At 46.1% G+C, this 27,982-nt stretch overlaps 1 protein-coding gene across 5 annotated transcripts; it reads left to right on the top strand.

The window, feature by feature from the left end:
* TBC1D24 (TBC1 domain family member 24) lies at window positions 1-27,982 on the top strand. Of its 5 annotated transcripts, none has more exons than NM_001257271.2 (10): window positions 1-38; window positions 2,639-2,692; window positions 8,833-9,050; window positions 11,152-12,174; window positions 13,834-13,851; window positions 17,801-17,959; window positions 18,894-18,957; window positions 20,857-20,952; window positions 21,384-21,618; window positions 23,812-27,982. In NM_001257271.2, the coding sequence occupies exons 4-10, from the start codon at window positions 11,216-11,218 to the stop codon at window positions 23,964-23,966; spliced, it is 1,686 nt and encodes a 561-aa protein (NP_001244200.1). In that variant the 5' UTR covers window positions 1-38; window positions 2,639-2,692; window positions 8,833-9,050; window positions 11,152-11,215; the 3' UTR covers window positions 23,967-27,982. The 5 variants fall into 5 exon arrangements, with proteins under 5 accessions (NP_001244200.1, XP_015150229.1, XP_046756500.1 ...); XM_015294743.4 differs by having other exon boundaries at window positions 2,636-2,692; XM_046900544.1 differs by having other exon boundaries at window positions 1-1,840; window positions 2,636-2,692.

The following is a 27,982-nucleotide window of genomic DNA, read 5'->3' as shown; positions in this document are numbered from 1 at the left end:
GGGGATGCGTCCGCGCGGCGCTGACGGGAGCAGCGGCGGTAAGGGCGGCCGGGCGGCGGCGTGGGGGGAGCTTCGTTCGGCAGCCGTGTCCTCTGCCCGGCCCCGCTGCGTGGGGCTGAGACGAGGCCCCGGGGCCGGGCTGAGGCTCGGAGGGAGCCTTGAATACTCGCGAGTGGCCGCGGGTTGCGGGGTCGTCCCCGGGCGCCGTAGTGCCGCTGCGCGCCGCCGCCTTCGGGGTCCGGGCGGGGCGCGGGGCGCGCTCCTGTGAGCCCGGCTGGCTTCGTTGGGTGCCTGTAGGTTTCTCGGAACCCGAGCGCGCTGTGGCCGCCCGTTTGTTTCTGCGTTGGTCTCTATGGAGGAGCCGCTCTCCCGGGCGTGGATGCGCGTGCGGCGGCTCCCGGGGCGCGGAGGGTCGCTGCGGGGCAGGGCTGGCAGAGCTGCGCGGGGTCCCCGCTGTGCCCTCGGCTGAGCTCTGCAGCCGCGGCGGTGGTTCTGTGCGGAGCGCCGCGACCCCCAAACCCTGAGCGTCTGTGGGCGGTCCCCGCAGCCAGCCGGGGCGTCCCAAAGCCGTTCTGGCTTCAGTGCGGGCCGAGTTGGTGTGCTGGGAACGCTCCGAGCACAGAAATAACACAGATCACAGCTGGGTATTACCAGGAGAAGGAGTTCCCTGCTAGAACACCCCGTTTCTGTTAGTTGCTGGTAGGCAGGCGTCTCGTGCAGGCGTTACTTTGCAGAAGCAGCGCTGATAAGTTGTGTGGAAGGACTGGGCAGGGTGCGGTGTGAGCTTCTTGTTGCTTCCAAGCGATGTGTGGTGCTTACATCCTTCATCGTTAGTGAAACGGACGCGGGTTTTGTTGCACAGCAGTAGCAGGTGGGACTCCTGGCAGTGAATGGCCTTTCTTTCATTAATATTTGAAAATTTGCAGGTGTTTGTGCAGCTCAGGTTTGAAGACGAGGGCGAGCGCTTTCTGCTTCTCTTCCTCACTGTTAATAATTAAATGCTGCCAAGTAGATGTTTGTAACAGGCTGCCCGTGAACCTTGCACGTCTGTAAGCACATCTGCGCATCCCGGCCCTGTCCTTCTGTTGCAGCTGTTGGTTTCTCCCCTCGGTTGGTTTTTTCTTCGTTCTGCTCACTAAACACCTCAGCACAGCCCCCCTTCCATCAGTGTTGTTATTGGGATTGCAAACTGGTGAAAGCTGTGGCTGCCCTAAATTAACGTGCCCATAAATTCAGGGCAAGCAAGCAGGTAAAGCAGACTGGTCCACACTGCTTGTGTCTCTCAGCATCTCCACAAACAAGGTTACTGCAATCTGATAATGCTGCCCTGGCATTTGTTTAGATCACAAGTGCTTGCGCTTCAGTGACGGAGCTGCATGGAGTTCGTGACAAGCAAATTACAGGCCGTAAATTCGGTCCTTGCTGTTCTTTGCAGCTCTTTAGAGCACATCCTGCTCTGTTAGGTTGGAGAAGCTGCTAAAGCTGCTTGTGTTAGGCTGTGGGGATGGCTGCTCAGAAGCAGATAGATGTGATAGAACTCGAAATAAGCTGTTAATTGTCTGGAAGAAAAGTGGCTATTTTCCGTTTATATATAGCCTTGAATTGTGGCTGAGAACTGAAGTTTCTTTTAGAAAACCAGTGGAAACACTCAGATAGATTTGCATGGTATGCAGCTTAGAGTGGTGGCTTGCAGGAGAGTTTATGTAAGTAATGCCGGTCTTTGGCTGCTGCGTCCCCTTGTACTTGACCAGGCAGTCACACGACCTGTCTGATATAAAAATAGAGCTAATTGCACTATATTAATGATTGACTCGTGTGGATTCTGCGTGGGTGGGTGGAGGTACGTACCGAAGGCATCCAGCTGTGGAATCAGCTGTTCAAAGTTCTCTGAACTAATGCATGAATGTGCTCTTATCTGTGTTGTGCCTGCATTTAGGCTTCACCTTATCTCATTTATTCTCCTCTTGCTTAAACTCTCCAAGTTTGAGGATGGCTTCCGGAGCTCTGTAACGTGTTGCAAAAGACCACGAGTTGTTGACTTGCACTGTCTGGGGGAAGGAATTCCATAGGCTGGCTGTGTTAGTGAGCTGCGTTGTGCTTGGTGTGCACGCAGCTGTGTTCTGCTGGCAGTGGGTGTGTGTGACCTGTGTGTGGCTGCACTGGTGCTGGATTGCTTTGTTAGGATTTGTTCAGGGGGAAACAACGTAAGGAAGAAGTGACCTGTCCAAAATGTGGCTCGCTTTCTGGACGCTGCCCATTTCACATAGAATCTTTGCCCTCAGTTATTTCGTAGGTCAAAACACAGGGCAGCACTGGGACAGCAACAAACTACAGAGGGATCGTTGGCTAAAAGTATTTATTACAAAGGTGCCACCAGCAGTAATCCTGCTTGTGGTTTGGGAGACCGGAAGTCGTTGTTTATGCTGGAAGCACGTTGGTAAATATGGTTAATTAGCTGCTCTTCTGAACTGTGAGGGCATCTGTCCCCTTGTTCTCTGTCCTGTGAAGGCTGGGAGCCATGCAGAGGTTTGGGCAGATGCCTTTTGAAGGTTACAGAGGTCACCGAGGCACCTATTGCATGTGGATGCTGCCCACCGCATCGCCGATCTGATTTTAACTTCTCTTTCCATCCCAGCAGATCCAGCAGAAGGGTGGAAGTCATAGGAAGATCTGTACAAGGACAAGTTCCAAGGTAAGGAATAGTAAGATCGCTTCAGTCTGAGGGATGGAAGGCTGTTCGGGCTGTCTCTTTCACTGATCTCTTTGTTTTGTATATCTTCACTGTTTAGAGCAAATGTTTGCTTTCTAATGGGATGCTCCAAGGGGACGAGAGTGCTGTTCGTGCTCTGTGTCATGGCACAGCCCCAGCCCTCTCCTGTCACTGAAGGACTGATGTCCATGGGTCGGAGCAGCCACATTTACCAGAGGAGTAGATGTGTTGGATGCTTTAAGTCCCTTAAAGTTTATTCAGAATGAACGTGTGGGTAAAGAATGTCATCCACCACAAGGCCGCTCATCTGCCCCATCTCCTAACCCCTGATCTATCTCAATGGCCCTCTCACAGGGCTAGTCTTCCCAAAGCTTTGCCCCACCAGTATGACTAGTGATTAGCAGTCTGCAGTAATAGTGAGATTGAAAACTCAACAACCGTTGTGTTGTTGTAAGTGCCATTTGATTATGAAGTCAGGATTGAAAGAAGGTAGCACTGGTTTGGGATTCTGCAGTGATTGCTTTTGCAGTGTGAAGTGCTGTATAGGTACCATTGCTGCCCCAGAAGAGCAACTTGCTAATCTTTGGGTTTTAGTAGGGCATAGCTTTGGAAAGGCTACAGAGATAAGAATCAAAAGCAGTGTACTGTTCATTGATCAGGGACGTGATTTAGCAGAGGGTTGTTAGAGTTAGGGTAGTACGGTTAGGTTGTGGTTGGACTTGATGGTCTTTAAGGTCTTTTCCAACCTGAGCAATTCTGTGATTCAAGTTCCCTGAAATAGAATTGTTGGCATTTTGCCTGCAGTTGGACCCTCCTTTCATTGTGAAGTGTATTTGTACGCATCTTAGTGTTGGTGTGTGAACTTTTTCATGGTGTGGGGTGGTCTACCTGGTGTTGTTTCAGAACAGGAGTAATAGCAGGGATGGCAGATCACTGAAGCTTTTCTTTGGGGCAGCCTTGGAGCAGATGCACAGAGTTTTATAGAGCTGGAAGAGAGTAGATTCTTTGCAGTTGACAGCTTTAACTTTGTAATTTTGATAATGTTTTTTACTGTAAATCTGCCCTTGTTTTCCAAGTTAAAACTTCCATACCCTTAGCTCTTAGTGCAGGAGATAATAAGATAGTCTGAGACAGAAGCATTTTCCTGCTCCGTTTTCAGCTGTCAGTTGAAAATGTGAGGCTGCAGAACCTACTCTGGAATAAATAAGATCTGATAGCTGCTGGTGTGAGTGGTGTGTGCCTTACCATTTGCAAACTACAGGAAGGCATGCAGCATTTCCACGCTCTTTGCAGGGTAAGGACTTGTGCTCGATTAGCTCAGAGTTGGTGGTTCTTCTGCCCATCATCTGACTTAGGTTTCCCTTAAGCAATCCTTGATTGCCAGACTAAGGCTTTTTGTTTATATTCATTATGTGCATGTATACGCACAGTATACCTGTATGTGAGTGGAAAATGTATTTGTATTGACAAGGTGCAGGCTGTGACTGTGATGAGCTAGTTCTGCTCATCAGGGCTTCCCTGCAGCCTGCAAGCAAGGCTCCTGGTTCTCAGTGCCATGCCTGCTGGCCTGTTGTTCAATCCTGCACTGCAAAGGCCACTGTTTTCTGAAACAGGAAGGCAGAAACAGGAAAGCACAGCAGCATGGTATAGCATGACTTGCAGAGTGATGGAGGCAGGCTGTGTTGGTCAGGGGATCTGCTCCTGCTGTGCTTTGTGTGCAGTGTGTTCCATAGCTCTGTGGCTGCATGGGGTGCACTGTTGTGTACAGACTGACCCTGAGCAAAACAGAATAGTTCAGAGGAGATCCCTGGGCTCGCTGTTGTCATGCCTGGTCATGAAAACTACTGGAAAGGTAAACTCACAAACTGCTCAGCTGGGGAGGGAAAGATCGAGGACATATGTGTGCTTTAAAAAGAAAACAGCACATTATGGGATGGTTTCCTCGTACCCTTGAATCATCACTGTTGCCTGTGAAATGCTTGTTGACAAATGCCTTGTAGTAGCTGAGCAATGCCCTTTTCTGATATCTCATATTCTGTCTTCTATTTGTAAAAATCTGTGTTTCCATCATCATTTGTGCTGTCAGCTGCTGTGCTGAACCTAAGGCAAGAAATAAAGCATGGTTCAGGTACTCCTATGGGGAAAGTTTAGATAGGAAAAAAAAAAAGAAATAAATCTGTGTCCAACATAAATAAACAGACACCGCGTCTAAGAGGAGAACGTTTCAAAGCACAGATGTTTAAAGAGATTTTTGTGCCATTAATGGCTGTAATGGGTTAAGATGTAGAGGTGATAAATGTCAAACTGATGGCAAGCTTTCGATGCGAGAGGGCAGGAAAATGGATTGCTTTATTGCATGCAGATTTGCTGTTATGTCAGGGCTTTTCACTGATGGTTGCCCTTTGTCTTTGGTTGCACACAGTGATCTCCATTCCCAAACTGAGGAAGATATCAAGTCAGGTGTTTAGAAAAGAAAATGTACACTAAACATACAGTCTTCAGTCTTACTCTGTCTTGTTTGCTTTGGGGGTGGTTGAGTGTTGTACCTCAGTGTTACATTTTCATAAGCACAGCTCATGGAATCAACAGTGAGTTGAAGTGCCTGTGCTGTCCCAGGGCAGGAGGTGGGAAGGAGGGCTGGCTGCCTTCTGTGGCAGTGCTTGCAGCTGTCCCCCACATGCATGCTGACCATTACCTGACCATTGTCACTCCTTGCACTTCTGAGCTTTTTACTGTAATAAAGCACACGATAGGTCAATCACGGGTAATTAAAAGACCCTGTTAAAGAAGACGACAGTACTTTTCTAAAGATGCAAGCAGAAGATTCCAGAGCAAACCTTCTGTGTCTGTGCTTCGTATACAACGGGTGAAATTATATAGATGTTTAAAAGGATGTGCCCTGTTGTGTGCTATTAACGGTGCTATCCAACACTGTCGGGTCTTTACATGCTTCTCAGAGAAGTGAGCGTTGAGTTCTTGTTGGGGTTTAACAGACTTCTAGTCTTTGTCCCAAAAGAGTAAGAAAAACCAAAGGGCAGCCAGAATCCCCTGTTGTTACTGGTAGACTGCTTTGGCCAGGGTTGTGCTCCTGAAGCTGGAGCACAGCTCGTGCTGTACACAGTGCCTGGGGCGATGCATAAAGAGATCGAACTGCATTTAACTCATCAAAGCAATCCATCAAACTCATATCCTCTGCTGAAAAGGATCATTGCTCCAAAGTGCATCGGGTGGTGCAAATTGCTTTGCTATGCATGCGATGAGCTGGTTGTGTTCGGCTTGTTTCGTTGCTAAGTGGTGTGCTTAAGTTTTGTCTGATATCTTTATCTTCCTAGCTGATTTGTGGAATGGGAAATCACTGAAGCTGTAAATCCCATGAGACAGGAGGTGCTGGGGGAGGGAAGGGTGGCACTGTGACATCCGGTCTTGTTTCCAGATCCGTGTAGCAGAGATGCTGAGGTATACTGCTGTACTCAGAGGGAACTGAAAGATGCACCCAAGTTTTGGGTAGGAAAGACTTAAGAGCCTGCTCGGCGCTTTTCCTTGGCAGCATTTCTGCTTGCTGCATTGCTTTCTTCTTTGGTGTATAAAGTGAAAACCTCAGGCATGATTCAGTATTGTCCAGGGATGGCAGAGCACATCATAGAAAGCATGCCGAAATGTTAATTGTGCATATCCACATGTGTACGTACAGTACACAGCAAGAGGTGCTGGGAAAGTGGTCTTTGTTTGAAGCAACGTGGCGGTGCATGGTTAAAATGGGCAGTATTATTGCCAGAGTTTGGTTTTTTGTTATGTGGTCGCTATGCTGGGTCAGTGTGGAGCATCCTGCTCATCGTCTGTCATCAGAATTGCAGAAGGCAGAACTGCTGAGATAGAGAACACGGGTTTCCTGATTCTATGCCCTTTTCCCTATAAGATACGTTTTGAGGAGCCTTCCTGAGCTGATTAAATTCAATGTCAGACAGCTCCATCTCAGGTGTTACTCAGAGTCGGAGTCTACTTTTAAAAAGTTTGGACTATAAGAGTTTCGCTGCTGTGGATGTGTGTAGTGCAGGTCTGAACAAAGTGTGTGTGTGTGCTGGATTAGGTACAATTCACGTGCTTCAGTGTGCTAACCATACAGTTTGGAAAGCAAAAACTGATGATCTTAATGAACTGGAGGTAGGGTTGGTTCGTTCTGTGGTTGATTGAAATACTGAAGTGCCGCTTGCAAAACGTACCAGGTTCCTTTGGCAGTGACATTCAGCTGTCCCTGCCCATGTTAGCTTCAGTAGAACTGCAACCTGATATTCTCTTTGACGAAGGGAAGTCATAATTCATCGGCTCACAGAACGGCTTGGGTTGGGAGGGACCTTGAAGGTCATCCGCTTCGAGTTCAAACCTTTCCTATACTGAATGATGTATTTTTAACTGATTTCACAGATGATTTTTTTCTTCACAGGCAGTGTCTGACTTCTGATTGCCACACTGCTCTTCGTTGCTCAATATTTTGTACAACTTCAGTTTTCAGACGTCTTCTGAAAGTAGCCCACATAACGACAGGAAGAAAGAGGGGAATGGAATGAAAATGTGGCCGGGCTGGGAAGCTGAATGCTTCCTGACAGTACAGTCACTGACTTGAAAGGAGGCCAGCTCCAGTTCCATGGCCAGTGCTCGGTTTTGAATGATGATCATTATTTATCTGCTTCACTGTTCTAAATTGAACTTGGAAAATCTTTTGCTGTACTGCAGCCATTTTTAGTGTGTTTTCAGTAAGTGCTTCTGCTTCCCTCTTGTTGTTCTTGCTGTTGAAGCTGGTAGCTCCATTAGATACAGAAACATCATAGATCATATCATAGATACAGAAACATCAAAATTGTGTGGCAGTTGCTCGTAGAAAAGTTTGTTCTGTTCTGTGCTGGTTGCTGCTGTCTCGGAAGTCAGTCTAATTAGAAAGGAGAATGGGGTCTTTCCCCTAAATAGGAATGTACAGTTTCAAGCTTTGCCAATTTTTTGCTAATCTTTATTCTCCTTCTCGTTCTGCTCTGAGGTGCTTCAAGGTATCCCAGTTCCCTGCAGTTCAGTGCTGAGCCCTTCTGTTATCCAGAGGTCACATTAGAGGACAGTCACTGCGATATGTTGCTGACTTGTCTGAAGTTTCTTCAGTGAGTGTGGGAGAGAGTTTTGTTGCCCTGCAGAGGTCTCCGTCTCAGTGCCTTGGACCATCTATTTATGCATATTTCACTCTGAAGTGTTTTCTTCTAGTTGTCTTATTCCCTTCTCTGTGTGTGCCAGCTGAGTGGAGTGGAGGATGAAGGAGGATTGGGGAGGAGTGAGAGGAGGGCACCACAAAGGCTGGCTAGAATTTTTCTGAAGTTTCATAGTCTCTTCTCTGGCAAGTGAATGCTCCCAGTTGGAGGCCTGCTGGCTCCTCGCTGCTGGCACAGTGTCAGGAGCTATGCACCATTACACTGTAGCACACTAAATCTGTTGGCTTTGCTAGCGGTTAAGAGCTGCTTTAGTGACCTTGACAATGCCTGTTTGCTTTGCTGTCTTTTTCTTTTAATTTAGGTCTTTGAAAGGAGTGAGCTGGCAGACCTACAGAAACAGCCAGCAGATTTATCCCAGCCAAAGTGTGTATGAGAATGAAAGCTCTGATCAGAACTTCTGTCAGTCTCATATCTGACCCCGAGACGCTGACCTCAGTGAGTTTGCAGAGCAGCTCATCACATTAATTAGTTTCTGGAATGGGCAGAAACTTCCAGACGAGAAGGTGCTTGTTTGGTGCAACCTCTAAATATGCCTGTGACTTTGAATGATAGAAAATGAGGAAAGAGAAGAGCCCAGGTGTCACACTGACTGTCTTATGCATTGACTCATAGGGGTTTTACTTAACTCTTTCTAATATAAGTACAAGTGGCTCCCAAGGGATGATGGCAGAGGGGGGAAGTTGTTGCATAGTGGAGATTCCATCAAGTACTGGATTGTGTTTCTATACTGAAGTGACCATGAGCTGTGTGGTTCAACCTTCTGTGCTTTATTCACTGCTAATTATCATTCAATTTCTTTTCTCCACAAGGATGTTATGTAAAATGAAAGATAATTTTCAGTTAAAGATAATAAGTTTCCCTTGTGGTTCCCAGGTGGAGAATGACAGAAAAACCTGAACTCCCACAGAGCTGACGTGGACTGCAGTGGACTGATGTCCTACCATTACTACCTCTGCATACCCTGTAGATGTGCTCACGGACAGACAGTGCTTCCAAACACTGTAAGACGCCCTGCTTGCAGAAGTGAATTAGGGACTACACATCACCTCTTCAAGAATTAACTTTAAATAAGAGTACAACAGAAAGAAATGGTGAGCATTCCTCTACTGCTCTTACATTTTGTGATGTCAAAGATTTTATAAAAATGGATCCTTTTTGGATAACCTGAAAAATATTTCCAAGAAAAGAGCCACCCCTCAGCTGTCTGTGAAAGGCTCCTGTGTGCTGCTGACAACCTTCTGAACTAAAAGTTAAATTTGGGAGTTTCAGCACATAGGTCCAAAAATCCCAAATTAATATTAAAGTTTCAGGTCATTTTAATGCAGCTGTTGTACAAAAGACCATGCTGGTAAATATCAAGTTCCATGCATTGGCTAGTCTGCTGATACAGAAATTATTAAAGAATTTATGGAAGCATTTCAGTAACTGTTTTTGTTACTTTACCTTTTTTACATAATATCATTGGTGCAGAGGTCAATTTCGTAGGCTTGTTGCATGTTATAGGGTTTGTTTGCCTTTGCAGAGTCTGCAGCATCATAGAAGGGCCTGGGTTGAAAAGGACCACAATGATCATCTTGTTTAACGCCCCTGCTATGTGCAGGGATGCCAACCAGCAGACCAGGCTGCCCAGAGCCACATCCAGCCTGGCCTTGAATGCCTGCAGGGATGGGGCATCCACAGCCTCCTTGGGCAACCTGTTCAGTGCGTCACCACCCTCTGGGGGAAAAACTTCTTCCTAATAGCCAACCCAAACCTCCCCTGTCCCAGTTGGAAATCACTCCCCCTTGTCCTATCACTATCCACCCTCGTAAACAGCCATTCCCCTTCTTGTTTATACGCTCCCTTCAAGTACTGGAAGGCCACAATGAGATCTCTCCAGAGCCTTCTCTTCTCCATGCTAAACAAGCCCAGTTCCCTCAACCTCTCCTCATCGGAGACATGCTCCAGCCCTCTGACCATCTTAGTGGCCCTCCTCTGGACCCGCTCCAAGAGCTCCACGTCCTTCCTGCACTGGGGGCCCCAGGCCTGGACGCAGTACTGCAGATGGGGCCTCACAGAGCTGAGTAGAGGGGCACAATCACCTCTCTCCCTGCTGGCCGCCCCTTTTTTAATGCAGCCCAGAACACAGTTGGCCTTCCAGGCTGCAGCGCTCCCTAGCTTCATTCTGGCACTGATGAGGATGTTCCTTCTGTCTATGTATTACTGCATCTCCACTTCTATTTTTTCACTAACTTAATTAAAAAAAAATTCAAGTGTGGTCATTAGTGGTTGTGGTCACCCTGTCTGTGGGGACCCAGGTATACTACAGAGCAGGAGTCAGCTAGCAGATCATGTCAACGCGTGGTCTGAGGAAGTAGAAGCTGGTGCCTGTTCTTTCTGCTCCCGTTCATGTTTTGAGTTTTCTAACGGTGATAGCAGGCCCTCTAGAGGGTGATTTGCTCATTGACATTTGTACAAGATCAGAACCAGATGTCCAGTGCAGTGCTCAAGAGGTTTGAGAGGCAGTTTCATGAAGCTGTTCTATGCTGACTTGAGCTTGAATTGCCATTAAAAGGATGGTTCTGCCTTGCAGTCTGCACTGGCACGCTCATGTTGAGCTGCCTGCACGTCTTGCTTATCCAATGGAAAGGAAAGGCTGTACCAGATCAACAAACCAATCTTGGTGACCATGTGGCTGCATGAGGGCCAGTGCCAGTGTGGAGAAGCAACTGGGAGTATGTGGTTGTGCCTACCAGGAGTTCAGCATCTCTTTTCACTAGCTGCAGAGTATTGGAACTGTTTAAGCTGCTCATGAAACTGCATAATTTAGTATAAATAGTAGTTATTTCCCCAGCAACTTAGGAATAGAGATTGCAAATAGAACAAACTTTGCAACATACATTTCTGAGTGGAATGCTTCTGTTTTCTTAAATGAGAAGTTACTGTAAAAGCCCATGCCTCTGCTTGGGGCTGCAGTTAGGAAGCTCACTTCATGTGCAGATGTGCTCAGAATCCATCAGTGAGTTACTGAAGAGTACTTAATGAGAATGGAAATGAAGTTTAGCTTAAAAATAACAAAAATAGTTTTTAAAAAGGAGGAGGCCAGAACTCGTGGTTTTGGCTGTATGGGACCAATTCAAATGTATGCATGCGTTCCTGAAGAAAATAGGATACCGTCTCTTACTTAAACTTGTTTTTTATTATTTTTTTCAGGAAAAGCCACAGGTCATTTAATGATCACTTCTCATAGCTTTTCTCATATGCTTCCCTTGGTGTCATGGATGAATACAACCGCTTTGTGGATTGGGACAAAATGGATGTTACTGTCCAGAGCCAGGACATAAAGGAGCTGACCTGCACGGAGTTCCAGGAGCTGAAGCAGCTGGCCCGGCAAGGCTACTGGGCCAAGAACCACTCGCTGAGAGCCAAAGTGTACCACAAGCTGATTAGCAATATCCCATGTCGCACAGTGACCCCAGATGCAAATGTTTACCGGGACATTGTGGTGAAGATAGTTGGAAAGCGTAGCAGTAGCTCCCTTCCACTGCCAGAGTTTGTGGACGACAGCCTTGTCCCCACGTACTGCTTGAATGCAGAAGGCATTGGGGCAGTTAGGAAGATTATACTGTGCATTGCAAATCAGTTCCCAGACATATCGTTCTGCCCTGCGCTGCCTTCTGTGATAGCTTTGCTCCTCCACTACAGCAAGGATGAGGCAGAGTGCTTTGAACAGGTTTGTCGCATCCTTGCTTGCAACGACCCATCCAAGCGACTCATCGATCAGACCTTCCTGGCTTTTGAGTCCTCCTGCATGACCTTTGGGGACCTGGTGAACAAGTACTGCCAGGCAGCACACAAGCTGATGGTGGCAGTGTCTGAGGATGTGTTGGAGGTGTACTCAGACTGGCAGCGGTGGCTCTTTGGAGAGCTGCCCATGCTTTACATCGCTCGGGTCTTCGATGTGTTTCTGGTGGAGGGCTACAAAGTTCTCTATCGTGTTGCGTTGGCTATTCTGAAGTTTTTTCACAAAGTCAGAGCTGGGCAGCCCATGGAGTCGGACAGCGTGCAGCAGGATATCCGAGCTTTTGTCAGAGACATTGCTAAGTCAGTGTCTCCAGAGAGGCTTCTGGAAAAAGCCTTTGCTATCCGCCTGTTCTCACGGAAGGAGATCCAGCTGCTGCAGATGGCCAATGAGAAAGCTTTACAGCAGAAGGGCATCACAGTCAAACAGAAAAGGTAAGGGTCTCCCAGCAGGTAGTCCGAGTGAGCTCCTCAAACACAAGATCCTGAGGTTCCTCACTGATGAGTGGTCAGCCAGCCCTGGGCTGACTGATGGGGAAGAAGGAGCGCTCCACTGGTGCACACTGGGTATCTGCTGACTTTCTCTCTGTGCACTTGATTAGAAAAAGTCAGCAGCCCCAAGTTAAGTATTGCTGGGATTCTAGCTGGAAGTATGCTGTATAATTACTTTTTAGAGGTTCATGTTCATCTCATCTCCAAAAGTGCCTTTCACAGGCTGCTTCTTAAGCAGGAAAGCATTTAAAGCTGGAAAAGCAGCCAATAAATGATTGAGAAGAAAAGTACCCAAACAAATATGACAGTAATTAATTCTTAAATATGAGATTATTCATATAAAAGATCAATTTTGTGGTGTCTGGTACCATGTACTCGGCTGTTCCTGTACTGTAAGTAGACAAACGCTGTCTGAGGTGGAAATGTTTTGCTCACCTGCAGAGTTACTCTAGCAGAATAAGGAAGAAGTAGGTCATGCATAGTTTTTAAAGTAGCTTGACTGCAAGCCTCTTGAAAATCAAAGGCGGTACCATAAGTGACAGCAGAACTTCTTTACATGTATGGTGTATGCATGAAGTTCCCAGTCTTCTCCAAGGGTATATTTTTACAGCTGTAGTTTGGTTTACAGCTGGCTTGTGCTTTACCTTGCTTGTCTCTTGGAAGAGACTGTTCTGCCCGGCTCAACGCCTTTAGCAACTGGGAGGTTGTGTTAGGTACAGCTCTGATCATTACATTCAGGACTTGCAAAAAGAAGTACTGACTCTTCCTGTCTGGGAATATTACCTTTCCTTCCTGTGCTGAAGTTCAGAAGAGCTGTAATATCCTTTCTGAGAATATGAGTATATTGTTCAGCAACAGGATGAAAGTTAAGCAAAAGCTCCTGTTGAAATGACGGATGGCTTAGGTTGGAAGGGACCTTAAAGATCATCTACGTCCACCCCCCTACCCTGGGTTGCCATCCACGAGATCAGGCTGCTCAGGGCCCCACCCAGCTTGGCCTTGAAAGGTGTCGTAGAGGTATTGTTGCTCAGAACAGAGGTACCTTCCAAGCAAAATTCAGTTAGTAAATATCCACGTAACTCCTGTAGTAACTGATTCACCAAACCATGTTACTAATGGAAAACTTCTATCCTCTCTCAGTTACTTTTGTAAACATACCAGAGCTCCCCATCATCCATTGGCTTGGCACTGCTGTCTGTGGACGAGGCTCACTTTGGATCCTGCTGTAGGCAGATGTGGTTTCTGGAGAAGTGAGCTTTTCTCCAGTGCTCAATAGGATGGCAGTTTTCTTGTCCAGATATGTGTTTGGCCTATGCAAAGAGGTGATGGGTTATTTTCCAATCCAGTAACTGAGCAGGCAGCAAAAAGGGGGAAAAAAACAGAAGGGAGAACGTAGAAAATATGTTAACAGAGCTTGTCTTTTTGTTTTCCTCTTGCTTGGTGATTCAAATCAAACTGTACTTTTGTTTCTTTCTAGGCTCCTTACGTTCACTTTGTCAAGGCTATAGAAAATCACTGATCTTTTTCTGTCTTTTTTTGTCTTCCTCCTCATACGTTCTCCTTCTGTCAATTCCATACCCACTGCACCCCTCCTGTTTGCAGTGTCACATCTCCAAAAAGGTAGGTTCCAACACTTGGATCTCTGCGCTCTGCTCGCTTCTTCTGTCTTTGCCTGGCTTTTATTCCGGAGCTGTCACTGTTGCTAATGCTGGGGCAAGAAAAGCAAGGCAGCAATTACGGCATCAGATTGCTGTGTAACATCTGCATACACTCTTACAAAGTTAGTTCAAAGCACCTGCAGAGTTGTGAGATCTGGGGGTGTCGTGGGCACAGCTGCTCAGCACGGTGGTTTGCATGCAGTGGTGCAAATCTGTATGCCCCAGGATGGGAAAGCTTGGTGTTAACGAGCAGATTTAAGTCATCACGATGCTGGAAGAAAAACTGTGGTACGTGTTTTGTTGGTTTGGTTGGGGGGCTGTGGGGTTTTGTTGTGGGGTTTTGTTTTTGTTGTTCCTGTTGCTTTTTATACCAGTAGGTATTGCCCCCATTCAGACCTGGCATGTGCTGTTGCAAACTTATGCAAGACGTGCTTGATTTTTTTCTTTGCAAGCTTTCTGCAGCTGATGGAAAGGCTGTTGGACTGAGCCCAACTTGGCACACTCCTGAAAGTAACTTGTCTCCATTTCTACTACGTTACATTCATTTCTAAGTAGAAATACTTCTGTGTCAAGAAGGTCAGAGTTACTCAGCCGTATAGCATTGTTGGGTAATTAAGTCATTCATCAAGTCTTGGCCCAAAAAGCATTTCTCCAAGAACAAAAACCGCTGATTGTAAGACCCGATAAGCAGAGAACTTGCAAAGAAGGGCTGCCCTGTGAGCATTACGTCCCACAGATGTGTGGCTCCAAATTAACGCCTCTGGGACAATCTTTGGCCTTGTTGCAGGTGCCCTGGGTTAACTTCGGTGAGAGGCACATGCTAATGTTTGTACTAACTTACAGAATCAAAGTGGGACTCATTTCCATGTGTTTTCATGGCTGAAAGAACACCTCGAGAGCAAACGCATCAAGGCACGTTTCATTTCATATACGGTGTGTCGAGGATTTTGTGTCCAATCATTCAGAGTGCTTTTAAATTGCAGCCAAGCAAACCTGCACGTTCCACCTGTTCTTGTACCATCAATGCAAGATTCTGAAAGCAGCAGAAAGCAGAAGTCAACTTCTGCAGGGAAGCGGGGAGTTCAGAGCTGGGGGGCGGTGCGGATGAGAGCAGTGCCAGCAGACAGCCTGCAGCACCAGATTGTGTTTCAGCCTTAAACACCTGCAGCTGACAATGACTGAAAAGTATCACTTCCACCAGGCTTAAATTGTGCTACTTTCTAACCCAGTAGTACCTCGTGTTACTTGGGATAAGAGCACGACTTCCCAATAAGGAGCAGGAGGCACTGAGGGAAGCACTAAGGGTGAGATCTCAGTTAACTTACTCAGTTCTGGTGATGGTTTCAGGGCACATCTCCATGCCCTGCCAGTCCAAACCCAGTGTGCTTAGCTTTGTTGTCCACTGGATGACTTTGAAAGGTCTGTGGTGGCAGTGGCAGCTAAGCTTCGTTTCCAGCACCTGGCATGAAGTGGCAGCTCTCTGTTCGGCCGGTTTGTGTGCTGTCCGCTTCCACTCATGCCCTGCTTGGAACGCGGCTGCCCAGCTGAAGCAGATGGTTTTCAGCATTAACAAATATTTTCTGAAGTTAACAGAAATGCTGCCAAGAAGGAGAGGAGGAACGAAGGTCAGGTACTTGTAACTCTAGTTGCAGCTTTCTGAAAGCCATCGGATTTATAAAGCAGTGCAGAATTTGCTTTGGAGAGAACCGATGTCAGGGGGATTGGTTTCAACACTGGATTACATTTCCAGTCTCAGGCACCTACAGCTGTGATTTATGATGGGGAAATAAGTTATTCCACACAAAATCCTGCAGCCAAGCTGTGACCTGGGTTTCACTCACTGAATGGTGATGTGAAATGAAAAATGACTCACAGTGACATTGAGGGGGCGGCCTGGAATAGTTCCATGCGGCCGATGGAATGCAAGGTGTGTTTTGGTGCAGCAGAAGGCTCTGCTGGTAGAGGTGATATCCACCTACATGGCAGAGTCCTAGCCTATTTATCATAGAATCGTAGAATGGCCTGGGTTGCAAAGGACCACAATGCTCATTGAGTTCCAACCTCCTGCTATGTGCAGGGTCGCCAACCACCAGACCAGGCTGCCCAGAGCCACATCCAGCCTGGCTTTGAATGCCTCCAGGGATGGGGCATCCACAGCCTCCTTGGGCAACCTGTTCAGTGTGTCACCACCCTCTGGGTGAAAACCTTCCTCCTCATACCCAAGCTAAACCTCCCCTGTCTCAGTTTAAAACCGTTCCCCCTTGTCCTATCACTATCAACCCATGTAAACAGCCATTCCCCCATCATTACGTTTTTCCTCTGGAAGTTCACTGTGATAAACCAGTTGGCAGTGCTGAATGTTTTTCTAATTCCTCAAATGTGGGAAAAGCCCTGCTTTCTAATGAGCTCAAACCAGGCCTTTGTTTGTCAGCTGTGTTCCATAGTGCCACCAAGCCTTGAGGCACAGACAAATGGGACCAGAAGGGCTGAGACCTGCAGTAGGTCTCAGCCCTTTAAGTAGGTGTCCAAATGAGTTTCTTGCTAGCAGATAATGCAGGGCAGCAGTGCAAGTCGTGACTTGGTTTGTATTGCTGAAGGAAGCAGAGGTGCTGGGTTTTAAGTGACCGAAGAAGTCACCTCACTAGAAATGCTGGCACTAAGGCAGCTGTGCTAAATTTCAGTGAGCATTTCCCAATTGCTCTAACGTGCAGTGCAAATGCTGACCTCTTTGTACTACAGGCAAGAAAAAAAGATCTGTGTGATGTGTTTTAGGGAGCAGCCCAGCTGTGCAGTGCTGAGGTCTTCTGTGTTCCATGAATCCAGGAGGAAGGAAATGCAAAACTATCCAAAAACAAATGCATGAAACCCTGATTGGAAAATACTTGCAGTTCTTCCACAAGCTGAGCTCTTGCATGCAGAGCAAACTGCACAAAACTTGGTGCAACTAATTGCCACTCGGTAACTTAACACCTTGTGTGAGTCCATCTGTCACTTATCCCGTGCTCTTGGCTGTCACATTTGCATTTTAAGTCTTTAACATCACTCGTGAATTCAGTAACACTTGTCTAATCCCCAGGCTCTGAGTTTGTGTGTTTGCTTAATCTGAGAACCAAAGGCTGGCTGAGATGTCCCGCTCTTATTACTGTTTTTATTACTTTCAAGTGTTTGAAAGCCAGGAGTCAGTTTTCATAGATGTGTTGGGCCCCTTTGGGGGGGATGGGGGTGATTTCCAGTGCAGTCCCTGGCGTTCCTTCACTTCACCTGCTCAGATTTTGTCTGCATCTGTAGGGCTGGGAGCTTCTTCGCTTCTTAAGTGAGTGAAGTCATTCAGAATGAAGTGCTTCCAGTTGGAGGAACTCTGCAAAAGCTTCAAATATTTGGCTTGGATTAGCATTGCTTAGCATGGTAGTGCTGATTCCTCTAAGATTTCTCAGGGTTTTACAGATTCCCTTATTCCATAATACAGGCTGCACCTCAGAGGGGAAAAAACGCTCTCTTTCTTTCTGTCTGTTCCTGCAGGTATGTTGTTCTTTGCACTTAAGTACCAGCACTGGTAAGACCATCTCACACAGCAATTTCAGTTTGCTCTCTTCAATGTCAGGGTCAAGCTGGCTGCCTCCCCATTATGTCCTCCGTCTATACAGGTGCAGGCCACAGCTGCCATGCAGGGGTATTGCTTCAGGTGTTCCAGTAAGGATGGGTCACTTCTCCTCAAAGATTACGTTAAACTGCTGTATTTTATATTCTTCACTAAATCGTGGCCTTCTAATCCCATGGGTTGGAGCTTTGGGTACTGACATGTCTGCTAGGGCCTGTAGGTGTTCAGCCCTTTCCTTGTTGCCGTCCAGTAATCAGAGTCTGCTGGTTTTGTTCAGTCGTGGTCTCTCAGTGTTTTGTACTGTGTTTCTCAGGCAGAATGTGCACTTGGCAGTCCACGCAGAGAACTTCAAGTCTGAAATTGTCAGTGTGAAAGAGATGCGAGATATCTGGTCGTGGATCCCAGAGCGCTTTGCACTTTGCCAGCCCCTCTTGCTCTTCACCACCTTGGAACACGGCTGCAGTCTGAGCAGGTAATGACAGCTTTCCCTGCACCTCCTGAGGGCAAAAAAGAGCAATGAATGAGCTGCTGACTGGATGGGCACAGTCAAGTTGTCTGAAAAGCAGTCAGTGATGGAACATAACTGTGGCAAATTCCTCTTGGCTTCAGCATTTGACCGGGACGTTTCATTTGCCAGAACGTGGAGAACCATTTTAATATGTCCACAACCGATTGGAAAAGTCAAACATACATCAGTTCAGAACGTACTGCACTGGGACTGGTTCATTCTCCACTGGTTATACATGATTTAAATTGGTGGCTGCTCTTCAGGCTCTTTTGAGGGATTAGTTTGAATGTGATCATCCAAAGGGAAGTGAGGGAAGTGAAAACTGGTGGTTCCCTTACAGTTTCTCTCTGTCTGTGATTCTGATTGTTATTACTACAGTGGGATAAAATAGACATGAGTTTTACTTGTTCTTGACACACAAGGCTATAATCATATAGCTCCTAATAATTACTTCCACTCTGAAATTGAGATAGTGAGCTGTCCCAGTGCCATGTGTCCATGAGGAAAAGTAAAAGCAAGCAAAGAGAATGCATCATAATTACTTGGTATGAAGACGCACAGCTCTGAAGCAGAGATACAGTCATCAGCCCTCAGGATGCAACTTACTTTCCATTGCCTGATGTAAAATGCTGCTGTTGGCATAGCTGGGCTTATTCTGAGGGAGCACAAACAGCTCTGCAAAAAGCTGCCTAGAAGAGAGCTGCTTCATAGCGTGTTTGCACTCATCTGTGTTATTTGTGATGGGTGGTAGAAAGCATTCAGCATATTCTTAAGCCTCAGATGGGTTTTTTGCCATGCCATCAGCTGAAGGAGGAGGTGGTGCCTAAAGTGAAGGTGGAAATGTGCTGCAGTGGGTGATGGTTGTTGAGTGCTTATTTTTGTGTGCTTTGCACTGCAGGTTCTATTCTCACAGTGAGGGACATGAGCCTACTCTTCTTCTCATCAAGACCACAGCAAAAGAGGTGAGTGAGGTAAAAGGCAACTGAAGAAATGAGGTTTTGAGCAGTTGTGTTGCAATGCAACATTACATGCAGCAGTTTTGAATAAACTGGAGAAACAGGGAGCCTGAAATTGCTCCACTGTTGGGTTTTTCTTTGTTTTCTAACAATTGCATGCTTTAATTTATTCCGCTTGTTGATTATGGGTCTCTACATTCTTGGGTAAGTCTTGTAAACTAGGTTTGGTCTGCTGTTCTTCATAAGTAATGTGGGATGACGGGCTGTAGCTGCACACTGAGCTCTTGGACAGACTCTCTTGGTTAAAGAATCAGAAGGAGATGCTGTGGAAATGTGTAAACTTGTGGTTCTTAGAGGATATTTTCATTTTCTCCAGGACATGAGGAGAGAAAGCAGCAGAAATTGTATGGTATGAATCATAGTGGACTAAATAACGTGAAAACAAACACGTCAGTTTTATTGCATAGTTATTTAAAAAAAAAAAGAAGTTTAAGGCAGCATCCCAGAACCTCAGAAGGACTGCACACAAATACCTTGTGTAATGAGGGTCTGTCCTCTGATCTACCATGCACGAATTGCAGGAGCTGTGTGTAATGTGAAGCTGTAGGTACAGCCGGTAGGTTTGTATTTCTGCTTGTGCTCCCCCAGAATGGCTGCCTCATGAAGCAAACCCCCTGCTGCTCTTTTTCACATCTAGCTAAAGCTGCTGATGCAGGTTGCTCCATAGCTGTGTAGGTTTCTGGCAGTCAAAGCAATGGTTTATGTGATGTATGTTTATATCTAAAGAGAAGCAGGAAAATAGAAAAGGCATTATTTTGCTGCTTGTCCTCTCCAGTGTTGTGATGTGATGCTGTTTTGGCAGTGCACTTGGCTTCCTACCTGTCAAACAAAAAGAAAGTCCACGTGGAAACAGAGAAGTGTGGGGTTTGCTGTTCGGTTGGTTGTTGGGAGTGTGTGTGTGTGTGTGTGTGTGTGTGTGTGTGTGTTTGCTTTTGCTGAGGGTCACATTCACCCTTTATTCCAATGTTTATCTTTGTGTTTTGGGAAGAAAACTAGCCTTCCCACTTTCTGACTCTCACAAACTTTGGATGCATCTGATCCAATGGCATTCTGGGGTATTTGTTTACTCCATTCACGTGCTTTACCTGCATAACAAAACTCTTCTTCAGAACTTTTGTCCCAGAAGCTCTGCTTGTAATGCTGGCAGAGCCTAAACAGCAAGTGTACCATTGAACAACTGTTTAACCATAGCTCTGAGAACGTGGTTCATTGCTTTGATGGTTTTCTTAGACCTTTGCTGTTTGGTCTGTCTGCCCTTGGTAGAAATGCTTGTTGCTGGTACTGAGAAACTCTTCTAGTGCAAGTGGGGGAATGCACAGAAGAATTCAGGCTGTGCTGTTCCTTATGGGAAGCTACTGAGCTCCATGCTGTTTGAACAGGCTGCTTTAAATGTTGGAGCTAGTTTAGAATTGGCTCAGATAGACTGGTTTTAACCTATAGCTTGTTATGGGGAGAGCTCGGGGCTACTGTGTGCTAGCAGAGCATGTTCAGCCAGAACTGCTTATACTGTGAGTTTGGATGTTGAAAGGAGGCAGTAATGTAAAGATTTAGAAGTCTGGAGTCATTTGTGTTTTGGTCACTGAGGATACATTGGAACGTTTCTCCTTGAAGGCCTCAGAGATGTAAAATAATTTATGAAATGCTTAGTATTTGAAGGGTACTCCCCAGCAGATTAAAGCAGTTTAAATCTATCTTTAGATATAAGTACTTGTGCTGCCTTAATCCATGGATGTGGTGCTTTTGAAAATCAAAGCTTCAGTTCTGGACTCTGCAATGTTGCTCTCAGTTGTTGCAACACGCTTTGCTCCTTCGTGGGAAGCATCCTGACCTTGCTGTTCACACCAGGTCTGCGGTGCTTATCTGTCCACCGACTGGAGCGAGCGCAGGAGAGGTGGGAACAAGCTGAGTTTCTTTGGAACTGGGGAGTGCTTTGTGTTCAGGGTGAGTATGGTTTCCTTCTTCCTGCCCTGCAGTGAGGTGTGTGCTGTACTGGCGGGACTCACTCACGCTTCCCTTCCTAGGGAAGAGGCTGGATTAATGTACTTGTAGTTCTTAAAGCCTGCTGAGCGCTCCGGATTGGGCAGAGGAAGCATTGCTTTTCAGTTCTGTGCTGAGCCTTTTTTGCCCGATGCTCAGAGTTCTTTAAGTTCTATTAAAGCGACTGGGAACCGCTGCGTTGTCTTTTCAATGGCTTAAAAAGCAAAGGTATAAAGAAAAGAAACAATATCCGACCTAAACAACGGTTTGGTCCAATCTTCACCCTTAATGGTGTGGGTGGAAGCTTGAGGGGCTCAAGTGTTGTTTTCTCTGCAGAGCTCTCAGCACTGTTATTGTTCACTGATGAAGTTCTGTTTTCCTCCTCACCTGCATAGCTGCAACCAGAAGTGGAACGCTACGAGTGGGTGATCATAAAGCACCCAGAATTGGCTGCAAGTGGTTCTGAGCCAGAAAATCATGCCTCGCCAGCTTCCAACGCCCTCTCCTTCAGAAGCACCCCCTCAGACCCATCAGATCGCCTTTCTCCCTTCTTATCAGCTCGGCACTTCAACTTACCGTCCAAAACAGCTTCCATGTTCATGGCTGGCAGCAGTGAATGCATCATTATAGGTAAGTCAGTGTGAGAATTTGAGCGTGTATTCCACACACCAGCTTTTATCACTCCTATTAGGTGAGAGAGTCCCATTTATTTACCATATATGCATTTCAGTATTATTAGTACTATTAGTATTATTATTTAGAGAGGAAAAGTTGCCAAAACGTGGTATTACCCAACAAGAGCTTTCCTTGGGAAACTTGCATAAGGTGCATTTTAAGTAAGATCTTAGATAGTAACTCGTAGCTTTAAGCACAGCAATACCTTCAACCTGCATGGTTATCAGAAGTAGTTCTTGAAGAGGAACTTAGTTTGCACTGAGGACTTTGCCTCGTAGGGTAGAATGTGAAGCACATTCATTCTTCTGGAGCTGTATTAGATCTGTGATGATACTGACTTTGGTGAAAGCCTGCTTAGTAAAGTTGTCACCTAAATGGTGGCAGATATAGAAGTGTAGCTGTCCTTCTCCCAGAAAGCTTGACTTGGCACATGTTAGGAGTGCAGCTAGCCCAGTGATTTAATCAGTGCCATCAAATGCCTGCTGATTTTCCACTTAGCATCACATGCACTAGTCAGCTGTAAGTTGGGCTGCTCCACTATCAGCTAAGCTTGTGAAATGCAAATGTAATTGAATGGGAAAGCACTGATAATTATAAATCACAGGTATTTGAGAGGTCTTAACTGCTCACTGTAGGTAGTAATAAGAGAAATACAAGCATGAGCAGTAGCTACAAAGAAATGAATGTTGTACATAACCCAGCTGTCGATGAGACTTTCTACCCTTTTGATGCTTCAGGTGGTTTTTGTAGCTTGCACAGCTGCCCTAAAGGCAGTAGGGAAATCTTTCCTTTTGTTTTCCCAGCATATTTGTCTCTCAATCTATTTCACTCTACTGCATCTCTGGCCATAAGCTCTGTGAATATTGACAGACAGATAATGAAAATGCAGTTTGCTTTGATGTGTTCTATCATGATTAAGAATACCAAGCCAGTGCTGTTGCTTCTCAGTCTTCTTCTTCTCCTAGCTTTGATTTTGGTTGCTTAGTTCCCTCAGTTTTTCTTCACGGAGGGAAAATGTGCAGCTGGTGGCTCCCAGGATTATCCAGCACTGGAAGACAGGTCTTAAAAGCAGGAAATTGAGTCAGTCAGTTTTCTTAATGAACTGCATGGATCTATTTTAAAAACCTTATTCTGATACTGTCACTGAAAAGCAATGAATTTGAGCTTATTCTGTTATACCTGAGGACAACAAGCAAACATCACTTAGGACATGGATGTCCAACCTTTTGGCTTGCCTGGGCCGCCCTGAGCAAAGAAAAATTGTCTTGGGCCACAGTTTCGTTGTCTTCTATTAATTTTCTAAGTCTCCCTTTTTTAATTACCAACCATTGCTGGGTGCCATCAGTAGCTGTACCAGACACGTTGACAAAGGTTAAAGAAAATCACTTCAATGTATTTTTTTTTTTTTCACTGCTTCATACAAATCAAGAGATAGGGTTGTGTCTTATAATGGCATCAAAGCAGCCATTGCTTCAGTGATGTGATGGTTGTTATCAGTGGTACGAATGGTGAGTTGGGCCATAGCTGTAGCATCGGTACCTTCGTCTATTGCCAAAGCACAGCATTGGAAATGAGCAGCTTTCATCTCCAAATTTCTTCCAGTAGATTTTGCTGCTGCTTTGGTTTGCCCGGCTACGGTCTGGTGAGGCAAGCTGGTGTTAGGGAAATCTGTGCTTTTTATCAGGACAGATTATATCTGCCACACTTTCCACACATTGCCTCATAAACTCACCATCTGTAAATGGTCTTCGGTGTTTTGCAGTCAGATTTGCTGCCACAGAACAAGCTTTTATAGCAGAGTCTGTTTGAGTTTTGACTTTAAAAAGATGTTGAGATAAGACTTTTGTTCATTTTCGCTGCTCTGGCCTTAGGAAGCGTTCCTTGATATTCATCAGATTTGGCAGCATGTGTTGGCATATAATGTCTTTTCAAACTGTAATCTTTGAAAACTGACATGATTTCCTTGCAAGTTATGTGTAGTGACTTATTTGTCTGAACGAAAAGGTGCTCATCTGTCCGTTTTTGTTGAACTCTCACCTGTTGGACACGCCTGATTTAGGGCGTCTGGTGTTTAAATCAGCTTGTTCAACAGTTTCTCATCCCAAGAAATGCAAAGACAGCTTTTTACTCGGGATTTTCTCTCCCCAGGAGGCGGTGATGGCCAGGCTCTTTACCTCGATGCAGACCTGAACCATGGAAGGACAAGCCACTGCGACACTTTCAACAACCAACCGCTGTGTTCCGAAAGCTTCCAGATCTCTGTCTTGGAGGTGTGGGGCTTCAGGGACACCGTGAATGGCTGACACGACCATCACTATTCAGCTAGATTTTCAGTTGTCCTAGGATTCCCAAGGCAAATTGTAATGCAGGAGCCAAGTTAGAGCATAATTCCCACTGGACTTGGTGTTCGTTAATAATTACTAAGCAGTGCACTTGAATGCAGAGCTTAGTTGTTTACTCTTATTTAAGACAGGTGAAAGTGATGTACCCTATTAGCTCACAGAATCTCAGAATGGCTTGGGTTGGAAGGGACCTCGAGGATCATGAATCTCCAACCCCCAGACCACAGGCAGGGCCACCAACCTCCACATTCCATACCAGCCCAGGCTGCCCAGGGCCCCATCCAACCTGGCCTTGAGCACCTCCAGGGATGGGGCGTCCAGAACCTCTCTGGGCAGCCTGTTGCAGCCCCTTACCACCTCTAGAGACCCGGTGTGACTGGCTTCAGGTGTTGATATTAGGTAAAAGTGAAAACAATGTTGTTTCAAACAATCCTAAATGTATACAAGTCTGTATCAGAGGACAATTTTGCAGTTCAGCACAATTCCTCAGAGGTGCTGAGCTGAATGAGGTGTACTGTAGAGCATCTGGCCCAAGCCAGAAATATCGAATGTCCATTTACAGCAACACTGGAGACCTCAGATTTGACATAGGGCAGTAGTTCATAAAACCATTGCCCCAATGTAAACAGATATTGTGCAGACAAATCATGTGTACCACTGATGTACCATCAGTACCGTTTTAGGAGTAAACTATGAAGGAACTGTGATTGGTGGTTCCCCTTCTGCTCATACCTGAGTCCTTGATACATTCCAGTTGCATCTCTTTGAGGAGGCTGCCTCTGAAGAGGGCGTCCAGACTGGACAGTGATATCTCAGAGGCTTGATTTTGTTTACATTCCTATTTCATATCAGTATAATAGCTTCAGACTGGCTCAAGTTTCAGGCAGCTGAAAGCACAAGGTTATATACAGTGCTTAGACACATTTCTGTGTCTTTTATGGAAGCTGAAATGAAGCATTGAAAGTATGAATACCTGTGCAGATATCACTAAATGTTTAGGGAACTAGGCACTGGGGTACAGAAGCTTAATGCACCCTCCTCAAGTAAATGGAGGAATGTGGGAGGAGAATCTTCTGTGCAGCATTACTCTGGGAGTAAATAAGCTTCCCAGGAGAACTCTAGGTGACACTTGCTCCATCTCACAAGGAGACAATGGAGTGCTCGTGTTTTTTTTTGGCTGTTTAATCCAACATCTCTATTGCAGTGGGGAAAACATGATTAGTGCTTACACTTGAAGTCCATAAAGGGTAACGCCAAAAATTTACAGTGATAAAATATCAGTGGAGCTGGACAGGGTCATGTTAATATTCAGAGGTCACGGCTCAGACAGGTTAATAGTGTTGGCTTGTACAGCTTGCTAGCAAAGAAAACACCAGCTGTTTTTGCTTCTTGCAAAGAGTGTCAGCAAACTTGGCGAAAATGTGAGGTGCCATTTTGAATTCATTATTTTTTTTTTCATAATAACTCCTTGGAATACTTGATTGCATATACAAGTCTAAGATGTCATCTTTTGCCCCACATATACTTTCCAATTACATTATTTCTTATACTGCTTGGTCTTTTCTCAGGTTTTCTGTAAGCTCGATTGAACTGGAAGGGTTGGTATAGTTCAGTTGTAGATATTAATGGGAAGGATCTTGGCAATCATATCTGGTTTTGATAAACACTGGCTCACGCCTTTTTTTCAAAGCTGGCAGTACCATGCTGCACTTGGTAGCATCCCATCATCTTCCTATGATGAGTTAGCTGGAAAGTATGCCACGTTTAGTAGGATCTCTTAAACAGAGGTGGGATTTCTTAACTTTGTCCATATCTCCTTTTTTGAGTTCATCTTTGAAGTGCCCTTGTGAGAAAATAATAACACTGATTTCAGCTTTGTGAAGCTGTCAGAAATCCCCTGGAGCTGCGTGTTGACAGGGCTTGTGGGGCTTCGGTATTACACTCAACGTAACCTATAGCTTTTCCCATGCAGAATTGTTCCCACAGCTGCTGGTGGTGACTTCTTGTCTCTTTCCATCCCCACTGGATGCAACTATGTCAGTGAAGCCCAGTTCTGTACCTTTACTTCGTAAGCCATATCTACAGAGCCCCGTTCCTTTCCCTGCTCTGTTGCTCATACGCAGAGATGTGGATGTTTGAGCAAACGAGAGCAGGTTCTGGTCCCTCTGGTGCAGGTGCACAAGAGCCCCTCTTAGGGAACTTCTCTGGATGGCCAACCAGTCTTTGGCATGGGACTAAAGTCCCCCTCAAAGACCACATGTCACTGGGTGACAGCCTTGCAGCTGGGAGAGGTGGGCTCAGAGCACACCCTACCTTAGCACAACCTGAGCTGCCACCTGTCTGCAGATCACAGCAGGCTGTGGGTGCTGTTTCGGGCAGGTAGGTGTGCTGGCAGGTGATCTTCCTTCTCTTTGTTACTCATATCAATCTTGAGACACGTCTTGCAGTAACAGTTTTAGTCCGTTGTAGCGTTCTCCTCTTGCGGACCTCCTGCAGTGCTGGTGTTGTCTTCAAATAGCCTACAAAAGCAAGAGGTTGTAATAGTCTAACAGGATACATTACACAAAGCTGTGTCATCTTCACACATTCCTTAGGTTCAGTAAATTGTTTCTTTCCCAGTGTAGTTGTCGTTACGGTTGTGAGCCATCTTTGAGGAGCTGTATTGTGAGCTGACTTTCCTTGCAGTAGCAGAGAGGCGCTTTTTGTCCCTGTAGATAATGCTTGTCACTGACCAAACGTATATCAGCAGTCCAAGTAACTGAGCCAACAGTTGATGTGTTAACATGCAGAACCCTCAAGATAGGCTGTGAACAAACAGCTCTTTGAGAAAACGGGTACAGTGGGCGCCTTCCCGGAAGGTTTGTCCTATCTGAAGCATCCCAGCTGCAAAGTGGTTTTGATTCCGTTGCAGCTGACTCTGTGTGCCCTCCGTGTGCCCTCCCTGCCTGTTTGTAGTCCTGCTGGTTTCAGTGACTGCAGGAGTGTGGCTGTCACTGCAGGTACTGTTCGGTGTGAAGATGCAGAGCTGAAGGCTGAGCATTGGCTGCCGCGGTTCTCCAGGAGCAATTTGCTTTCCTGGGGAGCTGGTTTTGTTTTGTAATGCCATATTGAAGGCAGAAAAGAACAAAAACTCCTGACACGAGAAACATGCATGTGTTTGTAAATGGCATCGAGGTTGTTTCCAGCTGCTAGCCAGGCTGGACGGGCTTCCCCACTAGATCCACAAGCTGGCATTCCTGCAGGTGGACAAGCTTTGTTTTCTCATGAAGGATGTTTAAGGCAGGAGGGAGGGGGGAAAACTTCGACTTCCTCTGTGTTGGGATAACTGAAGAGAAATTGAAGGGGCAGACAGTACTGCTCTCTGAAGAGTTAAACGTTAATGCCAATAAGAAAGCTGTGTTTTGCCGTGGGAGAAGTGGCACTCACATATCAATCAGCTGCTATTTGTGTGTGTGCATTGGAGTTTTTGTTCTTTCTCCTGTGAAATACATCCATGTTTCTGATGGGGAGGGAGCTGACCGTGCCGACCATGCAGTCACTGCCACGATGCTGATGCTGCAGTGAGTGGGGACCGAGGGCTGTCCTGCAGCCACAGCCCTGGAGGAGCTCAGCTGCTGCAGCCAACACCTGGAGCACAGCTGTGGGGCAGAGGGGAGGCTCAGGAGCCCCACTCACAGCCCGGGGTGCCCTTCTGCCAGCACTGCTGTCGTGGGTATTGTACTGAACTGGTCAGAGCTGAGATGAGTGTGTTACTGGGTGATGTGCTGCCAGATCCGTGTCCTGCTCTACTGTTGAAATTGCTGCCCTGCGTCGATGCTGGCTTTGTCACCGTGCAGAATCTTGGACTGTATTAAAAGGCGTTGGACTGTGGAAGCGACTGACCTCATCCTTCAGCAACGCTGTCTCTGGGTTTGTCCTCCCTGTAGACCTCGTAGCCAAGTGATCTGCTAAAACAGAAATAAACCACTGAGTATGTG

Source organism: Gallus gallus, chromosome 14 (assembly GCF_016699485.2).
Source record: "Gallus gallus isolate bGalGal1 chromosome 14, bGalGal1.mat.broiler.GRCg7b, whole genome shotgun sequence".
Taxonomy (NCBI): domain Eukaryota; kingdom Metazoa; phylum Chordata; class Aves; order Galliformes; family Phasianidae; genus Gallus; species Gallus gallus.
The sequence above is the reverse complement of the archived record's forward strand: the minus strand, read 5'-3'. Positions and strand labels throughout refer to the sequence as shown.

What these genes read in the sequence shown, in the direction of transcription:
- TBC1D24 (NM_001257271.2), top strand. Translation starts at nt 11,216, where the DNA reads ATGGATGAATACAACCGCTTTGTGGATTGGGACAAAATGGATGTTACT. An exon ending in TCAAGACCACAGCAAAAGAG is followed by an intron (nt 18,958 to 20,856) that starts GTGAGTGAGGTA and finishes TGTTCACACCAG; the next exon opens with GTCTGCGGTGCTTATCTGTC. An exon ending in GGGAGTGCTTTGTGTTCAGG is followed by an intron (nt 20,953 to 21,383) that starts GTGAGTATGGTT and finishes TCACCTGCATAG; the next exon opens with CTGCAACCAGAAGTGGAACG.